Raw genomic sequence first — 21,777 nt, 5'->3', positions numbered from 1 at the left:
TTTGAAGGAGAGGTAGAAACATTCAACTCCACGTCCCATTTATTCATATAAGGAGATTTTTGCTCTTCGGGGGGGTTATTGAGCCATTTGTATGTTGAGGAGATACCTTTGGATTTAATTATCTATTTAAATACCAAAGCCTTTGTTGTAGGTAACAGAGGATTCGACTTTAGAGGAAATTTAGAGGCCAGAAAATGACTAATTTGGATGTGTTGATAGAAACAACCCTTTAAAGAGGGGTGTTTCCGTACTATTTCATTAAAGGGGTTAACACCCAAATCAGAGAATAGATCCGCCAGCACTGTAATGCCCGATCCCTCCCACCTGGCTAGATTCAAAAAGGGGATTTGAGATTCCAACGACTTGAGGGAAATCTCTGAAAGAGGAATCTGAATCTTATGAATCAAGTCATTTCGCCAGACCTCCAGGGAAGCTGACATGGTGGGAACACACGGGGAGAACCGTGAACGGCTCAAATATTCTGCTTCCATCATTCTTCTGACCGAGCCCTGGCGGGACAGGAAATTTTCAATCTGATCCCATCTATGTGAATTACCTGGACGCCACCATTCCTTTAGTGATTCAATTAGTAAGGCTTTATAATATGCCGATATGTTTGGGGTGCCCAGTCCCCCTGAGTCATATGGGGGATATAACACTTTACCTGCGACCCTGGCCCTTTTATTACCCCAGACAAATTTGTTAGTCAACGATTGAAGTTTCATCAGGGTTTTGTGAGAAATTTTGATGGGTAAGCATCTGAGCACATACAATATTTTGGGTAAGAAAACCATTTTAAAGGACTGTATCCTGGCCATCCAGGACAATGATATTTTTTCATACCTTCCCAATTCCTTTTCTAAATTTTGGATCAGAGGTTCCAAATTTTCTGGGCTGCAGTGGTCTTGTGGCTCTGGGGTCTCTGCCAGTCTTAGTACAGGGCTGCAGTGGTCTTGTGGCTCTGGGGGTGTCTGCCAGAATCACCACTGGGCTGCAGGGGTCTTGTGGCTCCTGGGGTCTCTGCCAGTCTCAGCACTGGGTTGCAGGGGTCTTGTGGTTCACCTTATATTATAGCTGCAAAGTGACTAATAACCATCAGGGACCCCGAACCATCGGCCACGGAGCCAGAGGGGATTTAGCAGAGTAGTTTGGGGGACATGTAGAACCTTTTTAATCGCTTTTTATTCTGCTGTTTGTGAGGTAGGATGTAGAAAATGACGGCAATTCTGCTAATGTTTTCTATTATGTGACTGTACGGCCCTTCACACGACCTGTCATGTTTTTCACAGATGCCACGTGTCCCCTATTTGACCTACGGTTCTGCTCTCATGTCCATGTTTTCCCAGCAGCACAGATGACAAAGGGCCAATACAAGTCTATGGGTCCATGTAAACATGCCGTCCGTGTGCTCTACATGTGCTGTCCGTGTGCTGTAGATGTGCTGTCCATGTGCCATCCACGTGATGTACATGTACCATCCATATGCCATACATGTTCCGTCCGTGTGCTGTACATGTGCCGTCCGTGTGCTGTACATGTGCCGTCCGTGTGCTGTACATGTGCTGTCCGTGTGCTGTACATGTGCCGTCCGTGTGCTGTACATGTGCCGTCCGTGTGCTGTAAATGTGCCGTCCATGTGCTGTACATGTGCCATACGTGTGCCGTCCGTGTGCTGTCTGTGTGCCATCCATGTGCCGTCCATGTGCCATCCGTGTTTAACATGGAAAGTATATGAGAAGCTTTGTAATTCCATTATCCATACGGATGACCAAGATCAGAGTCTCATTATCCCGAGTAGAGAAGCTCCAGAGACAAAGACCCCGTCTGGTCCTAACACGCTGGGGGCCCGGAGTATCCAGCCACGAGGCCCGGATTCTCTCATTTGTGGCCCCAGCGTTTCTTGTAGAATAAATCCCTTTCTCACACAGTCCTGTAGTAATGACTTTGTTCTCACGTTTTGTAGGAGGGTTCGTCTGACTCCATCTTATGTTATCAGTATAAGTGCGAAAGACGAGAGACCGACGACCGCAGTTTTACATTGTGTGTCCGGGTTTAGTTCTACAGTGTGAGTGACGCAGGGTCTGTGACCGAAGCTGGGGATATACAGGTGTAAACAGTGTACACAGGGGTCTGTTACCGAAGCTGGGGGTATACAGGTGTATACAGCGTACACAGAGGGGTCTGTGACCGAAACTGGGGGTTTACAAGTGTATACAGTGTACACAGGGGTTTGCAACCAAAGCTAGGGGTATACATGTGTATACAGTGTACACAGGAGTCTGCGACTGAAGCTGGGGATATACGGGTGTGTACAGCCTACACACAGGGGTCTGCGACCGAAGCTGGGGGTATACAGGTGTATACAGTGTACACAGGGGTCTGCGACAGAAGCTGTGGGTATACGTGTGTACACAGTGTACACAGAGGTCTGTGACCGAAGCTGGGGGTATACAGGTATATACAGCATACACACAGGGGTCTGCAACCAAACCTGGCGGTATATGGTTGTATACAGCATACTGTTATGATTGGGTCACCGAGGAGGAGAGCAAGCCCAAGCTAAGCCACAAAAAACCAGAGGTTGGTAACCAGGCAGATTGCAGACCTCTGATCCTATCCACACAACTAGCAGTAGCCATGGAGCGTGCCTACGATGATCCTAGACGCCTTGGCACAGCCGGAGAGCTAACTAAGCCTAAAGCAAGAAAGGGGAAATCTAAACTGCCCCGAAGCAGACCCCAAAGGAATAGATAGCCCCCAAACATATTGTCAGTGAGACAAGATGAAAACACAAACACAGGCAGGAAAATAGACTGAGCAAATGATGGGGCCCACACTAACTAGACAGGACAGGAAAGGAAAGACACTGTCTGCAATCACGCAAAAAACCCTGCAAAAAAGTCCAACACATCTGATGCAAAAAATACTGAAGTCGCATGACTTTACCCACTATATCAGCACTCTGGTATATTCTGAAAGAAGAGCAAAAAGAGGCCAATCTAATACGGGAGAAAAACAAACTGGCACAAGCAGTAACATATGGATGGAGATTCAGCACAACCCCAGCTGGAGCTGGCTGACCCGCATAAAACTGAAATAGACAAAACCAGATCAAATGTGAACAGAATAGCAAAAGAACACTTAGCTGAACATGCAGGGACTGAGCTGGAGACTAAGACCTCAGGAGGCAGGAAAAAATCACCCGCAGGGATAGAGGAAGTTGGCTGTCTTAAATCCAGTCTGAAACCCCAGATCTCCAATCGTCATCCTCATTATCAGGTGGCAAGCCTCTGTTAATCAGATCAGCTCCATTACCTCCAGTAACCACCAGAGGGAGCGCAGAAAGAGAACTCGCAACCCCTCTGTCAATTTGACCAGCTCAACTATGTTCAGTAGTAACCAGAGGTAGGCCAGAAAGCGAATACACAACAGCATTCACACACGGGTCTGGAACTGAACCTGGGGGTATGCGGGTGTATACAGAGTACACAGAGGGGTCTGCAACAGAAACTGGGGGAATACAGGTGTATACAGCATACACAGAAGGGTCTCCAACTGAAGCTTGGGATATACGGGTGTATACAGCGCACACAGGGGGGGTCTGCAACCAAAGCTGGGGTATATGGGTGTATACAGCATACACAGAAGGGTCTCCAACTGAAGCTGGGGATATACGGGTGTATACAGCGCACACAGAGGGGTCTGTGACCAAAGCTTGGGGTACACGGGTGTATACAGCATACACAGATGGGTCTGTGACTGAAGACGGGGTATACAGAGTACACAGATGGGTCGGCACAAATGTGGCTCCGCTCCGTACACTTCGTACACATGAGGCTCCGCTCTGTACATCTCACACACTTGCGGCTTCGCACCGTACACCTCCTACACATGCGGCTCTGCTCCGTAAACCTCATACACACACAGCTCTGCATCATACACCCTGTACAAACAGGACTCCGCTCCGTACACCTCGTACACACGACTCCGCTCCCTACACCTCGAACACATGCGGCTCCGCTCCGTACACCTCGTACACACAGGGCTCCGCTCCGTACACCTCGTACACACACGGCTCCGCTCCGTACACCTCGTACACACGCGGCTCCGCTCCGTACGCCTCGTACACACACGGCTCTGCTCCGCACACCTCATATACACATGGCTCTGCTCCGTACACCTCATACACACAGGGCTCCGCTCCGTACACCTCGTACACACGCGGTTCCGCTCCGTACACCTCGTACACATGCGGCTCCGCACCGTACACACGGCTCTGCTCCGTACACCTCGTACACACAGGACTCCACTCCGTACACCTCGTACACACGCGGCTCCGCTCCGTACACCTCGTACACACACGGCTCTGCTTCGTACACCTCGTACACACACGGCTCCGCTCCGTACACCTCGTACACACACGGCTCCGCTCCGTACACCTCGTACACACGCGGCTCCGCTCCGTACACCTCGTACACACGCGGCTCCGCTCCGTACACCTCGTACACACACGGCTCCGCTCCGTACACCTCGTACACACACGGCTCTGCTCCATACACCCTGTACAAACAGGACTCCGCTCCGTACACCTCGTACACACACGGCTCCGCTCCGTACACCTCGTACACACACGGCTCCGCTCCGTACACCTCGTACACAAACGGCTCCGCTCCGTACACCTTGTACACACACGGCTCCCCTCCGTACACCTCGTACACACACGGCTCCGCTCCGTACACCTCGTAAACACACGGCTCCGCTCCGTACACCTCGCACACACACGGCTCCGCTCCGTACACCTCGTACACACACGGATCCGCTCCGTACACCTCGTACACACGCGGCTCCGCTCCGTACACCTCGTACACACACGGCTCTGCTCCATACACCCTGTACAAACAGGACTCCGCTCCGTACACCTCGTACACACACGGCTCCGCTCCGTACACCTCGTACACACACGGCTCCGCTCCGTACACCTCGTACACACACGGCTCCGCTCCGTACACCTCGTACACACGCGGCTCCGCTCCGTACACCTCGTACACAAACGGCTCCGCTCCGTACACCTCGTACACACACGGCTCCCCTCCGTACACCTCGTACACACACGGCTCCGCTCCGTACACCTCGTACACACACGGCTCCGCTCCGTACACCTTGCACACACACGGCTCCGTACACCTCGTACACACACGCCTCTGCTACATCCACCCTGTAAACCCCACCTGACCCCACACAGAAACATCCCCTCATCCAGCACCATGACAACCAGCACAGCAGAGTCCTGCACACACTGAGGCCCCTGATCATGTGACCCCTGACTCCTCCCCTCCTGTGACCTCATCACAGGTCCTGTGCGCACAGAGCAGCTGTAGAAATCTCCGGCCTCGGGGGTCTCACCAGACTTCGCTCTTTTCTTGCAGGGGCCGCAGTGGATTTCATCCTGGATCCATAGAGCTGAATAGAGGAGCGATGTTCCTTCACTCTGATGGGAATTGATGGTGACGTTTGTCCAACGTCCACGTTACCGAGTAAATCCCCCCAGGACTGCAGCCGGTAAAGACCCCGATATCCACAGGTGTCCCCTCTAATTGGGGGAAAGGGATAGAAAAGCCTCTTATCCCGAGGGGAAACCCTGTACATGGAGACATCGGCCTCAGATCTCTCCTGTCCTGTTCTTCCAGAAAAGCCTCAAACTTCTGTGTGTGACTCAGAGCTGAGATCTAAGGTGAGAGAAGATTCCAGTGCGGGGAAGACGCGAAACCTTCATATAGACGGCCGGTGGGGATGGAGGCAGTGACCGACTCTGGCCAAATCTGTCTCTAGAGCCGCAGTAGAAGATGAAGATGTCGTCCTCACCATGAAGGAGTTATTTCTCATGTCGCGTGTAATGAATATCTCCTGCAGTATTGCTAATGCCGATTCCAGTGTCGGTAATGAGACGAGAATTAGCGTTATGGAAGATGAGTCTATGAGGAACGTGTTCAGCTGCCGACTCCGAGGAGGAAACTGCTTGTTGTCTGGGGCCTAAATATATAGGTTTTATTAGTAGATGTCAGGGAAGAAAACTAAACCCTGTAAGATAATAAATCTCCTCATATGTTTCCCTTATTATCTCCAGTAATTGTATTATTACACAGGATTCTTATGATGTTACATCGGATCATCTTCTTCTCATTCAGGTCTCTACAATATCGGATCCTCTCAGTGAAGATCTTCTACAGAAGAGAATTTTCCTGATTTACCCATCAAGGATGGATATGGACAGAGACAAGATGGCGGAGAGGATGTTACACCTCACCCTAGAGATCCTCTTCCGTCTCACTGGAGAGGTGAGAGATTCTGATGACGTCACATTACATCATTCTTATCTATGGGAATAACAGATGGACAGAACTGGAGAGGTGAGGACTCTGGGAATGTCTGTAGTGAGATTTATTACTGTGTCTCTCCATAACCAGGATTACACCGTGGTGAAGAAGACCTCTAGTGATCGCTGTCAGGACCCTGTGTCTGAGGGATGGGGAAGACCCCTGAGCCCAATCACGGGGCCTCCACCTCACCCCCTGATCCATGAGGACATCAATGACCAGAAGATCCTAGAACTCACCTACAAGATGATTGAGCTGCTGACTGGAGAGGTGACACTGCTGGGAATGCTGGGACATTATACAGTAACACTATGAAGGGATCGGGGGATGACGGTATCATTGTATGTGTCAGGTTCCTATAAGGTGTCAGGATGTCGCCGTCTATTTCTCCATGGAGGAGTGGGAGTATTTAGAAGAACACAGAGATCTGTACAAGAACGTCATAATGGAGGTTCCCCAGCCCCTCACATCACCAGGTAATAGACAGGACTAAATACACACGGCCTATAATTATCTGTATGTAGAGAATGAATTCAGTCCCTGTATGTGTTTCCTCCAGATCTATCCAGTAAGAGGACAACACCAGAGAGATGTCCCCGTCCTCTTCTTCCACAGGACTGTAACCAAGAAGATCCCAGTGCTCCTCAGGATCATCAGGTAGATGGAGAGAAGGTGTCAGGAGATCTCCCCTATGATGTGTAGACGGCTGTGAAGGTCTTGTGCTCAGTCTTGTTTTATCCACCAGTATTATGTGTTTTATACTTGTGTAATGAGAGCGGTGGAGATGGCAGGATTAGAGCTGATCATAGATGGGACTTCTCCATCTGTCAGAGACTTTTACTGTTAGCAGCGGATTAATCAGCGTAACATCCAGAGTCAGCAACACAGAATGTAGATTTATTCATATCCAGGTTGAACAGCTTACAGCATGAAATGTGATCAGTCTGGTATCTGCTGTGGCTTGCAGCATGGGAGCATTACAACAACAAGAAGGGAAGAGAAGGAGGGGGCATCCTGTCTGTTTTTTTTTTGTCACTGAACTTTGTTAACAATCTCACAATATGTACAAATATAAAACAGTACAGTAGTTGTTGTTGCAATACATACAGATCAATATGCATTATTCCAACACTTACAATATTTGTTTCAGGGTGAAGATCTGAGCCATATTAATACTACAGAGACATATGTGAGAGATGATGAGCGGTGTAAAGAGGAGATTCCCACATATGACTACCCAGGTGAGTGTCATGCCGTGCTCACCTGGGGGCGGGACCTCGGTCCTGACGTCATCTCTTCCGGAGCCGCGGTCACTCCGGGGGTCCCGTCGGGTGCGCACGCGCAGCTCTCGTCCCCAGGTCTCCTCCTACATGTCACGTTTGCGCTTGCGCGCTCCTGTCAGTGCTGTATAGGGCTCGGTCCTCTCTATGGTAATGGAGGACCTGACCCGGAACCTGTAGTGGTCATGTGCTTTCTGGCTAGGTCCTGACCCGGAACCAGTAGTAGTCATGTGCTATATCAGACGACCTCCCCCTAGGGGAGGTGCCTGATTATTGTTGTGCTTCCTGGCTTGGTCTGCCGTGTCCCTGCCTGGCTGTGCGCTGTATTCATGTCCCCTGCCTTGCACTCTGTTGTGCCTCTTGGCACACGCTCTGAATCTGCACTCTGCTTTGTACTTTGTGCCTCCTGGCACATGCTCTGACCCTGTGCTCTGTCTCGTACTTGGTTGTGCCTCCTGGCACATGCTCTGACCCTGTACTCTGTCCCATCCTCAGTTGTGCCTCCTGGCACACACTCTGATTCCGTGCTCTGTCTTATACTCAGTTGTGCCTCCTGGCACACACTCTGATTCTGTGCTCTATCTCATACTCGGTTGTGCCTCCTGGCACACACTCGGACCCTGTGCTTTGTCTCATACTCAGTTGTGCCTCCTGGCACATGCTCTGATCCTGTACTCAGTCTCTTACTCTGTTGTGCCTCCTGGCACACGTACCAATCCTGCGCTCTGTCTTATGCTCAGTTGTGCCCTCTGGCACACACCCTGCTCCTGTACTCTGTTACACCTCCTGGCACACCTGCTGCCTGACTCAGTGCTCTGACGTGCTCTTTGCACGCATTCTGCTTCACTCACACCCGGACGAACGAAGTCTCTGTATACCACGTGTTCCCGTGTCCACGCTTTACACGTTCCTGCAGACACATTCACCCACTCGTGTCTCCTGTGAGCCGGCCGCCTGGTGCCAGCAGTCATGGTGCCTCACCCCCTGGGGCTTGCCCCTGACACTCCCTGTATAGGGGGTGGTCTTCACTAGGTCAGCTCGCCCTGGGAGGGCTGGTGTCACGACCCAGAGGGTCCACTCCAGGAGTCGTCACAGTATAATCAGGCCATGGACCCCGCTGGTACCACCACCTCCATCCAAAAAGAACTGGTGTTTCTACGGGAGAGTCAGACCAGGATTATGGCCTTTTTGTAATCCATGGAGTCCCGTTTGTCGGCCATACAATCCGTTTCTGCCCAGTCCTCGGTCCCGCACCCGATGCCGCGCCTCGGCAAGCCACCCCGATATAGCGGGGACCCTAAGTTTTGTCGAGGATTTCTGAACCAATGCCGGTTACATTTTGAGCTTTTGCCGCAGCACTATCCCACTGAGCGCGCCCAAATTGTCTTTATTGTTTCACACTTAGAGGGGGAGGCGTTAGCATGGGTGAACCCCCTCTGGGAGCGCAATTACTCACTCGTCTCTCAGCTTTCCATCTTTTTGGACACCTTCCGCAAGGTGTTCGACGAGCCGGGTCGGCTGGTCTCTATCACCGAGTCCCTCTTTAACCTCCATCAGGGTACGCTACCGGTGGGACAGTATGCCATCCGTTTTCGTACCTTGGCCTCCGAACTCGGTTGGAACAACGAGGCTCTCGTAGGGATCTTTTGGCGTGGCCTGTTCGGTCGGATCAAAGACGTACTGGCAGGTCGGGATACTCCCACCTCTTTAGAGGATCTGATCTCTCTGGCGACACGCATTGACCTGCGGTTTCAGGAACGTGCCCGTGAATTAGCCAGAGAGAGGAGCTCCTCTCACCTCTTCCGTTCCTGCTCCATGAAGCCGGGAAACTTCTCCGCCTAGGGTTGATAGGAGAGGCCTCCCTAGGTGAACGTGATTCCTCTCCCCCCCTGCTCGTGTCCGTATTATTGAATCTCGGTGCCAAGCGTTATTCTGAGGAGGCTTTTCTGGATTCTGGCGCAGAGGGGAATTTTATCACACTCGAGGCGGTTAAAAAATACCGGATTCCTGTCAGATCCCTGGAGACTCCTCGGTCGATTGTTTCGGTCAATGGTACATCCGTGCAGGAGACCGTTACCCAGGCCACCGAAGAGATCGAGCTGCAGATCGGAGCCCTGCACCTGGAGAAGATCTCCTTCCTCGTCTTGTCTACCATGTCTCACACGCTTCTTCTAGGCCTCCCTTGGCTACGGACTCATGAGCCAACCCTGGACTGGCGGTCGGGCGAGATACTCTGGTGGGGACCGTTCTGTCAGGAGAAGTGCCTGTTGCCCGTCCGTCCGATGAACTCTGCCGGTCCATCCCCGGCACCTACAGGTCTGCCGTCGGCTTACTTGTCCTTTGCAGATGTCTTCGACAAGAAGGAGGCCGAGACTCTGCCCCTCCATCGGCCATATGACTGTCCGATTGACCTCATTCCTGGTTCTACGCCACCCAGGGGTAGGATATACCCACTATCCCCTGCCGAGACCCAAGCTATGTCTGACTATATCCAGGAGAACCTTGCGAGAGGTTTTTTCCGTAAGTCCTCCTCGCCCGCGGGAGCGGGATTTTTCTTTGTAAAAAAGAAGGACGGCTCCCTCCGTCCTTGCATAGACTACCGAGGCCTGAACGATATCACGGTCAAGAACAAGTACCCATTGCCATTGATCCCGGAGCTCTTTGACCGACTTAGAGGAGCTCGAATTTTCACCAAACTGGATCTTCGTGGGGCCTACAACTTGATCCGCATTCGTTCTGGGGATGAGTGGAAGACCGCCTTTAACACCAGAGACGGTCACTACGAGTACTTGGTCATGACCTTCGGCCTCTGCAATGCCCAGCGGTGTTCCAGTAGTTCGTGAATGACGTCTTCCGGGATATGCTGTACTCCTGCGTGGTAGTCTATCTGGATGACATCCTCGTTTTCTTATGATGGGCCTGTAAGAGAAAGCGGAGGGTAATGATGCTGTTGACTTCCTAGATCCCTGAGATCTTATCGGATGAATCTTCTCTCCCTTCTGTGCTGCTGAATGTCTCATGGTCCCTACAAGACCAGGTCCAGTCTTTCTGGCCAAACTTCCCTTTTATGATGGACAACAGTAAATGTGCAGTGAGGCCAAGTGTGAATTTCTGTACAATAACAGCAGAGTTTCCCTTTATCCTGACTTTTCAATTTGTATTAAAATTACCGTATTTTTTGACTGTGTGATGCACTGTTTTCCTTCAAAAATGTGGAGAAAAATAGGGGGTGCGTCTTATAGTCCAGGTGTACCTGCTTTGGATGTGGTGGGGGGTGGGGGAACGGCATCCGCGGAGCAGCGGGTCACAGGAGGCTGAAGCTGGTGGCTGCGGCTAACTCCTGTTCCCGCTGCTAAAGAGAAATGAATATTCACTGCATTCCACGCCCATGGGCTTGGAGGGCAATGAATATTCATTTCTCTTTAATAATAGTATCTTGATATGATTAGCCCCCTACCCTGGTCCTGGTATGCAGGGCCCCATCCTTATAATTGGCCCCCACCCCCATCCCCATCCTGGTATGCATGGCCCCATCAGTAAACATTTAAAAACAATGTGACGAGCATCAGCTTACGCTGAGTCGTTTCTTCTTTGAATGAGTGGACCCTTTGGGCCGTGGCACCCACCCACCTAGGGCGAGCTGACCTAGTAAGAACCCACCCCCTATACAGGGAGTGTCAGCGGCAAGACCAAGGGGGTGAGCCACCACGGCAGCTGGACCAGACGGCCGGCTCAGGGAAGCAAGACAAGGCGAGACGAGACGTTAGTTCAAAGAAACTTAATTTACGGAAGGCTTCAGGGATAACATCAGGTACAAACATAACCAGAACAGGGATAAGATAGCAGGGTGCGTGCAAGGGCACGCCAAGGTCCAAGCATGGTGCGTGCAGATGGTAGGCGGAGGCACGATGACATCAGACTCCGGACAGCAAGCGAAGATCAACCGGGACATCAGGTTCTGAAGCTCTGTAGGCAATCATCAGGATCCGGACATCCGAAAGTCAGCCAGGGTTCCATGCAAGGAAACAAGACAGGGTTAATAACATGATGCGTGTCAACGGACATGCCAGGTTCGGGTTCACAGGACGGAGGCCTGCGCATGCAAGGGGCATGCCAAGGACAGGTACAGGGAAGGTGGCCTGCACGTGCAGAGGATGCGCCAGGGAGAGACAGGATACGGTGGCATCGGAATCCGGGTGCTGGCATCGACCGACAGGATCCAGTAATCCGGCCGCGGACATCAGCTCCGGACATCAGGCCACAGTCATCTAGGTCCGGACCTCTGGCAGCGGTCGGCAGGTTACGGAATCTGGCAGGCAAGACAAGGTTCAGAGCAGAGCAAAGTAAGCAAAAGAGTTGTCCAAGAGTAGCACGAAAAGGCACAGTGCGAGAACCAGCGTTAGTGCAAGGGAGCACGGAAACCATGTCTGGGGCACCGGCAGGTGGTACCGACGATGGCATAAGCAGGCGGGCACGACTAGAGGCGGCACCGCTGCGGCCACACAGCCGGAAACCGCTATAGCACTGGACGGGGCACGGCTGAGGCACACAGGCGAGCATGGCTAGAGGCAGCACAGCTGAGGCACACCAGGCAGGCACAGGCGACCAGGCACGTGCATGGAGGCACGGAGCCACATAGCAGGGCTAGGCAAAGGTACAGGACAGACGCGTGCGATACCGTACGGCAAAGCCTAGTACGAAAAGTGCAAGAGCGCACGAAACATCAGAGCCAAGGTATAAGGAAAGAGTCAGAGTCCTGCGCATGCAGAGGGCATGCCAGGGGCAAGGTACAAGACGACGCCTGCGCATACCAAGGGGCCCGCCAGGAACAGGGCACAGAGAGGAGACCTGTACGTGTAGACAGACACATCAGGGACAGGGACAGAGTCTAGCAGCGGAGCGTAGGCCGAAGCCCAGAGCCGGGCCAAGGGAGAACCTTGGGACTAGACAGGGTGCAGAGCGTAGACCTGTACGTGTAGACAGACACGTCAGGGACAGGGTACAGAGACAGAGGCCTGCACGTGTAAGGAGACACGTCAGGGACAGGGTACAGAGACTGAGGCCTGCACGTGTAGGGAGACACGTCAGGGACAGGGTACAGAGATGGAGGCCTGCACGTGTAAGGAGACACGTCAGGGACAGGGTACAGAGATTGAAGCCTGCATGTGTAGGGAGACATGTCAGGGACAGGGTACATAGAGGGGTACCTGAAGCCACAAAGCAAAGCGAGACAGGAAACATGGAAAGAAACACGGAACAAGATCAGAGCAAACAAGGACTACAAGGCAAAGCAGGGCAAAGACAAAACATGGCACAAAGGACAAACACTAGACAAGGCACGAGACAAGAGACGGAATACGAGCACGGAGCGTGTGCAGAGACGCACTAGAGTGCAAGGTGCAAGGGCACAGAATAGAGGGAGCAACCCCACAGACCAAGCAGCCATGCAGAGAAGCAACACAATACTCAGGCCCTGAGCATAGGAAGGGGCGGTCTGATATAGGGCAAAAGCACCTCCACTTCCGGGTCAGGACCAGGGAAGAACTTCCAGTTCAGATCCTCTAGGATCACAGAGCGTTGTCACATGATCAGGGCTTCAGACCTGCAGAGACGATTGCAGAACCAGACAGTGCAGGATCCTAGGAAAGGTCACATGATCAGGGTTTCTAGACATGCAGAGTCGATTGCAGAACCAGACAGTGCAGGATCCTAGGAAAGGCCACATGATCAGGGCTTCAGACCTGCAGAGACAATTGCAGAACCAGACAGTGCAGGATCCTAGGAAAGGTCACATGATCAGGGTTTCTAGACATGCAGAGTCGATTGCAGAACCAGACAGTGCAGGATCCTAGGAAAGGTCACATGATCAGGGTTTCAGACATGCAGAAACGATTGCAGAACCAGACAGTGCAGGATCCTAGGAAAGGTCACATGATCAGGGTTTCAGACATGCAGAGACGATTTCAGAACCAGGCAGTGCAGGATCCTAGGAAAGGTCACATGATGAGGGTTTCTAGACATGACTAGATGATCACAGAAGGCAGAGCAGAAACGCAGGCATCCCGCAGCTCAGCAGTCATGAGGTGACTCAGCAGTCATGAGGTAAGCAGGATAGCAGACACGAGATGCACGTGCACACCGCTCCAGCGGTTCTTTAGGCAAAACAGACATGGCAGACATAACAGACATGGTGGACATGACAGTACCCCCCTCCTTAAGCCCTCTCTTATCGGGGCTGGAAAGAAGAAAGAAAAATTCTTCGGCAGAAACCAGAGTTTAGTACAAACCACTCCAACAACGTTGATCCGACATCTGAAACGGACACCTGCAGCTGTCAAGACACAGGAGCCGTGGACGAGACACGGGGATCCAGTGGGGAGGACTGCGGGTAGACAAACAAGTCTTACTCTGGCTGCCATCATTTCCAAACAAGTTCAGAGGTCAAGGGCCGGGTCTGATTTACATCAGAAGAGCGGCCGGGGTACAGCCAATTTCAAGCGAGTTCAGGAGACATAGAGCAGATCAGATTCTTCATCAGATGGGTAGCCGAGGTACCAGCGGAGTCCATGGCCTGAGTATTCTGTGACGAGCGTCAGCTTATGCTGAGTCATTTCTTCTTTGAATGAGTGGACCCTCTGGGCCGTGGCACCCACCCACCTATGGCAAGCTGACCTATTGAGAACCCACCCCCTATACAGGGAGTGTCAGGGGCAAGACCATGGGGGTGAGCCACCACGGCAGCTGGACCAGACGGCTGGCTCAGGGAAACAAGACAAGGCGAGACGAGACGTTAGTTCAAAGAAACTTCATTTACGGAAGGCTTCAGGGATAACATCAGGTACAAACATAACCAGAACAGGGACAAGATAGCAGGGTGCGTGCAAGGGCACGCCAAGGTCCAAGCATGGTACGTGCAGATGGTAGGCGGAGGCACGATGACATCAGACTCCGGACAGCAAGCGAAGATCAACCGGGACATCAGGTTCTGAAGCTCTGTAGGCAATCATCAGGATCCGGACATCCGAAAGTCAGCCAGGGTTCCATGCAAGGAAACAAGACAGGGTTAACGACATGATGCGTGTCAATGGACATGCCAGGTTCGGGTTCACAGGATGGAGGCCTGCGCAGGCCAAGGGGCATGCCAAGGACAGGTACAGGAAAGGTGACCTGCGCGTGCAGAGGACGCGCCAGGGAGAGACAGGGAACGGTGGCATCGGAATCCGGGTGCTGGCATCGACCGACAGGATCCAGTAATCAGGCCGCGGACATCATCTCCGGACATCATGCCACAGTCATCTAGGTCCGGACCTCTGGCAGCGGTTGGCAGGTTACGGAATCCGGCAGGCAAGACAAGGTTCAGAGCAGAGCAAAGTAAGCAAAAGAGTTGTGCAAGAGTAGCACGAAAAGGCACAGTGCGAGAACCAGCATGAGTGCAAGGGAGCACGGAAACCACGACTGGGGCATTGGCAGGTGGTACCGACGAAGGCATAAGCAGGCGGGCACGACTAGAGGCGGCACCGCTGCGGCCACGCAGCCGGAAACCACTATAGCACTGGACGGGGCACGGCTGAGGCACACCAGACGGGCACAGGCGACCAGGCACGTGCACGGAGCCACATAGCAGGGCTAGACAAAGGTACAGGACAGACGCGTGCGATATAGCACGGCAAAGCCTAGTACGAAAAGTGCAAGAGCGCACGAATCATCAGAGCCAAGGTATAAGGAAAGAGTCAGAGTCCTGCACATGCAGAGGGCATTCCAGGGGCAAGGTACAAGACGAGGCCTGTGCGTACCGAGTGGCACGCCAGGGACAGGGCACAGAGCGGAGACCTGCACCTGTAGACAGACACGTCAGGGACAGGGACAGAGTCTAGCAGCGGAGCGTAGGCCGAAGCCCAGAGCCGGGCCAAGGGAGAACCTTGGGACTAGACAGGGTATAGAGCGGAGACCTGCACATGTAGAGAGACACGTCAGGGACAGGGTACAGAGACGGAGGCCTGCACGTGTAAGGAGACACGTCAGGGACAGGGTACAGAGACTGAGGCCTGCACGTGTAGGGAGAAACGTCACGGACAGGGTACAGAGAAGGGTGTTGTGAGTTCATTTTCCCCTTCACCGTTGATGTCTGATGAACTCCCTCTGCTGGTGAAGAGAGGTAGTGAAATTGATTGGGTTGAGAAGAACCTGTCATCTGAACAGGTGGAGCCTGATTGGACACCCAGAATCACTGAGTGGATATAAGGCAGCCGACGCCCTAAAGGGGTGCTGGTGATCCTTTCTGCTCTGAGCTCTTGCAACCAGTTAGTCCTGTCTACTGAAAGCTAAGTTTTTGCTCTCTTATTTTTCCATGAGATTTTGTCTGTTTGCTTCGTGTTTTGTGTTCAGCCTGCCTTTGTTGAGACGGGATGAGCTCCATTTTTGTCTCTGATCAGTTTATCTCTTTGCTCTGTTTTCAGAATATACCTGAGTGCTGATATAGTGATTTTGAAGTCTAGCGACTTCAGGGCCTTTTTCCCTATCAGACGGTTGGGACATTTTTGTAGGGTTTTTTGCGGATTGCAGCCAGCATCTTTTCTGTCCTTTCCTATTTAGTTAGTTGGGCCCCATCGTTTGCTCAACCTGTCTTTCTGTCTGTGTTTGTGTTTTCATCTGCTTTTCACTGACAATACATGTTGGGGGCTGTCTATTGCTTTGGGGTCTGCTCTGGGGCAGTTTAGATTTCCCCTTTCTTTCTTTAGGCTTATTTAGTTCTCCGGCTGTGAACGAGGGGTCTAGGGCACCGTAGGAACCCCCCACGGCTACTGTTAGTTGTGGTGAATAGGATCAGGGGTCTGCAATCCGATAGCTACCAACCTCTCCGGTTTTCTGGACTTAGCTTGTATTTTTGTTTTTTCCTCCTTCAGTGACTCATTCATAACAGAAGGGTACCTGAAGCCACAAAGCAAAGCGAGACAGGAAACATGGAAAGAAACAAGGAACAAAATCAGAGCAAACAAGGACTACAAGGCAAAGCAGGGCAAAGACAAAACATGGCACAAAGGACAAACACTAGACAAGGCACAAGACAAGAGGCGGAATATGAGCACGGAGCGTGTGCAGAGACGCACTACAGAGCAAGGTGCAAGGGCACAGAATAGAGGGAGCAACCCTACAGACCAAGCAGCCATGCAGAGAAACAACACAATGCTCAGGCCCTGAGCATAGGAAGCGGCGGTCTGATATAGGGCAAAAGCACCTCCACTTCCGGGTCAGGACCAGGGAAGAACTTCCAGTTCAGCTCCTCTAGGATCACAGAGCGTTGTCACATGATCAGGGCTTCAGACCTGCAGAGACGATTGCAGAACCAGACAGTGCAGGATCCTAGGAAAGGTCACATGATCAGGGTTTCTAGACATGCAGAGACGATTGCAGAACCAGACAGTGCAGGATCCTAGGAAAGGTCACATGATCAGGGTTTCAGACATGCAGAAACGATTGCAGAACCAGACAGTGCAGGATCCTAGGAAAGGTCACATGATGAGGGTTTCTAGACATGACGAGATGATCACAGAAGGCAGAGCAGAAACGCAGGCATCCTGCAGCTCAGCAGTCACGAGGTGACCCAGCAGTCACGCAGCTCAGCAGTCACGAGGTAAGCAGGATAGCAGACACGAGATGCGCGTGCACACTGCTCCAGCGGTTCTTGAGGCAAAACAGACATGGCAGACATAACAGACATGGCGGACATGACAAACAAACAATTACACTTACCTACCCTGCGCTCCCTCACAGCGCCCTGTGTTGTGAATTCGCTTTTTGGCCTCCCTCTGGTTACTACTGAAGGTAGTGGAACTGACAGAGGGGTTGCGAGTTCTCTTTCTGGGCTCCCTCTGGTGGTTACTGGAGGTAATGGAGCTGATCTGATTAACAGAGGCTTGCCACCTGATAATGAGGACGACGATTGGAGATCTGGGGTTTCAGACTGGGATTTAAGACAGCCGACTCCCTCTATCCCTGCTGGTGGTTTTCTTCCTGCCTCCTGAGGTCTTAGTTTCCAGCTCAGTCCCTGCATGTTCAACTAAGTGTTCATTTGCTATTCTGTTTAAATTTGATCTGGTTTTGTCTATCTCAGTTTTGTGTGGTCAGCCTGCTCCGGCTGGGGCTGTGCTGAATCTCCATCCATATGTTACTGCTTGTGCCAGTTTGTTTTTGTCCCTTATTAGATTGGCCTCTTTTTGCTCTGCTTACAGAATATACCAGAGTGCTGATATAGTGGGTGAAGTCATACGACTTCAGTATTTTTTGCATCAGACGTGTTGGACTTTTTTGCAGGGTTTTTTGCATGATTGCAGGCAGTGTCTTCCCTTTCCTGTCTAGTCAATGTGGGCCCCATCATTTGCTCAGTCTATTTACCTGCCTGTGTTTGTGCTTTCATCTTGTTTCACCGTCAGTACTTGTGTGGGGGCTGTCTATTCCTTTGGGGTCTGCTCTGGGGCAGTTTAGATTTCCCCTTTCTTGCTTTAGGCTTAGTAAGCTCTCTGGCTGTGCCGAAGCGCCTAGGATCATCATAGGCATGCTCCATGGCTACTGCTAGTTGTGTGGATAGGATCAGGGGTCTGCAATCCGCCTAGTTACCAACCTCTCTGGTTTTCAGTAGCTTAGCTTGGGCTTGCTCTCCTCCTTGGTGACCCAATCATAACAGCCCTGCTCCGGTGCCAGCAACTGCTATATGCTTGTAAGCAGTGGATGGCAGGGATGTCATGTGCACGCAAAGGGCAGTGAGTATTCATTGTTCTTCAGTAGCGCGCATTGTCAGCCACCCACTTCCTGCTGCTACAGCGGTCACGTGTGCCGCTACTTAAGAGAAATGAATATTAATGAATTTTCACTGTTCTCAGCACTGCTTACAAGCATATAGCAGTTGCTAGCAATGGAGCAGGATGCTATGAGGGAACGCCGGGTAGGTAAGTGTAATGGTTTACTTTTTAATGTTTTCTGATGGGGGCCATGCATACCGCATACCAGGATAGGAATGGGGGTGGAGGCCACTTATAAGGATGGGGCCTTGCATACCAGGACGAGATGGGGCCCTGCACACCAGGACAAGATGGGGCCCTGCATACCAGGATGAGATGGGGTGCCTGCATACCAAGACGAAATGGGGCCATGCATACCAGGACGACATGGGACCATGCATACCAGGATAAGGATGGGGCCATGCATACCAGGATAGGGATGATGGGACCCTGCATACAAGGATAGGGATGGGACCATGCATACTAGGACAAGATGAGGGCCCTGCATACCAGGATAGGGATGGGACCATGCATAAGGAAACGAGATGGGGGCCCTGCATAACAGGGTACGGATGGGACTATGCATACTAGGACCAGATGGGGCCCTGCATACCAGGACGAGATGGGGTCCCTGCATACCAGGATAGGTATGGGACCATGCATACCAGAATAGGGATGAGGCGGCATGCATACCAGGATAAGGATGGGGCCATGCATACCAGGATAGGGATGACGGCGCCATGCATACCAGGATAGGGATGAGGCGGCATGTATACCAGGATAAGGATGGGGCCATGCATACCAGGATAGGGATGAGATGCTATGCATACTAGGATGAGATAGGGGACCCTGCATACCAGGATAGGGATGGGATCATGCTTACTAGGATGAGATGGGGTCCCTGCTTACCAGTATGGGGATGGGGCCATGCATGCCAGGATAGGGATGAGGGATCAATGCATACCAGGATAGGGATGGGGCCTTGCATAACAGGATAGGGATGAGGGATCCATGCATACCAGGATAGGGATAGGGCCATGCATACCAGGGTAGGGATAAGGGGGCCATGCATACCAGGATAGGGATGAGGGGGCCATGTGTATAAGAATGGGGATGAGGGAACCATATATATCAGGATAGGGGATATTAAGTACAGAATTGACCACATTTTTTGCTTCAATTTTTTTTCCTAATTTCTTCCTCTAAAACCTAGGTGTGTCTTATGGTCCAAAAAATACGGTAATTTCAAGGAGGATTGTAATAAACTACAGGTAAAACATTACACCTGGTTTTCTATCAGACTGTGAACTGTCATTGTCTTGGTAAATAATTAAAGTTTTTTTACATAGCTTGCCATTTTTATGGACAGTTTAAGTAGAAATGTTCAAAAATATAAAACTCAAGGAAATTTTATTAAAAAATAATTGTTTTTTAATCTTAGCAGATGACTGTACCAGGAGATCAGACAGACAGCTGACATCTTCAATTTTTCAATCTGATGATCTTGAGATCCTACAAGATACAACTGAAGTGACTGCCATTACTCCAGATATATCATCATCCATTCACAGCAAAGTTCTGTCATCTGATCCTATGAAACAGGTCCCATCTTCTGTTTCATTACCGACTACTAAGGAAAATCAAAGTCACAAAATAGGCATTAAAAAACAAACTGCTACTAAAGCAAAGAAGTCATTTTCATGTTCAGAATGTGGGAAATGTTTTGCACGGAAATCAAATTTTGTTACCCACAAGAGAACTCACACAGGGGAGAAGCCTTTTTCATGTTCAGAATGTGGGAAATATTTTAGTCTGAAAGGGAATCTTGTTAAGCACCAAAGAACTCACACAGGGGAGAAGCCTTTTTCATGTTCAGAATGTGGGAAATATTTTAGCAATAAATCAGATTGTGTTAAGCACCAGAGAACTCACACAGGGGAGAAGCCTTTTTCATGTTCAGAATGTGAGAAATGTTTTGCACATAAATCACATTTTGTTATCCACCAAAGAACTCACACAGGGGAGAAGCCTTTTTCCTGTTCAGAATGTGGGAAATGTTTTGCACAGAATTCACAATTTATTACCCACAAAAGAACTCACACAGGGGAGAAGCCTTTTTCATGTTCAGAATGTGGGAAATATTTTAGCAATAAATCAGATTGTGTTAAGCACCAGAGAACTCACACAGGGGAGAAACTTTTTTCATGTTCAGAATGTGGGAAATGTTTTGCACATAAATCACATTTTGTTGTCCACCAAAGAACTCACACAGGGGAGAAGCCTTTTTCCTGTTCAGAATGTGGGAAATGTTTTAACAATAAATCAGATTGTGTTAATCACCAGAGAATCCACACAAGGGAGAAGCCTTTTTCCTGTTCAGAATGTGGAAAATGTTTTAACAATAAATCATATTGTGTTAAGCACCAGGGAACTCACACAGGGGAGAAACCTTTTTCATGTTCAGAATGTGGGAAATGTTTTGCACATAAATCACATTTTGTTATCCACCAAAGAACTCACACAGGGGAGAAGCCTTTTTCCTGTTCAGAATGTGGGAAATGTTTTAACAATAAATCAGATTGTGTTAAGCACCAGAGAATCCACACAGGAGAGAAGCCTTTTTCATGTTCAGAATGTGGGAAATGTTTTGCACATAAATCACATTTTGTTATCCACCAAATAACTCACACAGGGGAGAAGCCTTTTTCCTGTTCAGAATGTGGGAAATGTTTTAACAACAAATCAAATTGTGTTAAGCACCAGAGAACTCACACAGGGGAGAAGCCTTTTTCATGTTAATGTGGGAAATATTTTAGCCAGAAAGCGCTTCTTGATCCCAATCAGAGCAGTCACACAGAGGAGAAGCTTTTACATTTTCTTAATGTGGGAAATATTTTACTTGGAAATTAACTGTTAATAAACATCAAAGATGTCATATAGGGGAGAACACTTTTTTATGTTCATAATGTTGGAATAGTTTTAACCAAAATTAAATCTTAAATGCGTTGTCTCTTGTCATTCCTCATGTTTGCTGACAAAAGGATAAAACTAAACCTTATTAAAGGGAACCTGTCACCCTCCAGGGCGTCTTTAACTAAAAGCCACCTTCAGCAGCACTAAGGCTGCATTCTGTGAAGGTGGCTCTTCTGTTCTGATAATAATTTTATTTCTATAGCGCCAACATATTCCGCAGCACTTTACATTTCAGAGGGGACTAGTACAGACAATAGACATTACAGCATAACAATAATCATATAGATCATAGCATGTACCAAGAGGAATGAGGGCCCTGCTCGCAAGCTTACAATCTATGAGGAAAAAAGGTAGACTGTTATGAATGGGTCACCG

The 21,777-nt window shown here is 50.4% G+C and overlaps 2 protein-coding genes and 1 long non-coding RNA gene across 3 annotated transcripts in view; 2 read left to right on the top strand and 1 right to left on the bottom strand.

Moving 5' to 3' along the window:
- Nucleotides 1–21,437, top strand: part of LOC141072527 (uncharacterized) — a 71,628-nt gene extending 50,191 nt beyond the window's left edge. Inside the window, exon 4 of the mRNA XM_073559800.1 lies at nt 20,187–21,437. Within this exon, the coding sequence (XP_073415901.1) occupies nt 20,187–21,228 (1,042 nt within the window). The 3' untranslated portion in view covers nt 21,229–21,437. The remainder of the gene's footprint in view (nt 1–20,186) is intronic.
- On the top strand, nt 6,423–6,867 carry LOC141072515 (oocyte zinc finger protein XlCOF8.4-like). Its single transcript, XM_073559787.1, has 2 exons — nt 6,423–6,644; nt 6,727–6,867. The coding sequence occupies exons 1-2, from the start codon at nt 6,423–6,425 to the stop codon at nt 6,865–6,867; spliced, it is 363 nt and encodes a 120-aa protein (XP_073415888.1).
- On the bottom strand, nt 11,418–14,145 carry LOC141072504 (uncharacterized). Its single transcript, XR_012226690.1, has 2 exons — nt 13,169–14,145; nt 11,418–11,963 (listed from the first exon to the last, which is right to left on the bottom strand). It is a non-coding gene; the product is annotated as an uncharacterized lncRNA (long non-coding RNA).
- Nucleotides 21,438–21,777: the final 340 nt, after the last annotated feature.

The sequence above is a fragment of the Dendrobates tinctorius genome, unplaced genomic scaffold, assembly GCF_039654945.1.
Source record: "Dendrobates tinctorius isolate UK_male_01 unplaced genomic scaffold, ASM3965494v1 ptg000274l, whole genome shotgun sequence".
Taxonomy (NCBI): Eukaryota; Metazoa; Chordata; class Amphibia; order Anura; family Dendrobatidae; genus Dendrobates; species Dendrobates tinctorius.
Note: the sequence above shows the minus strand (reverse complement) of the source record. Positions and strands in the feature narration are given on the sequence as shown.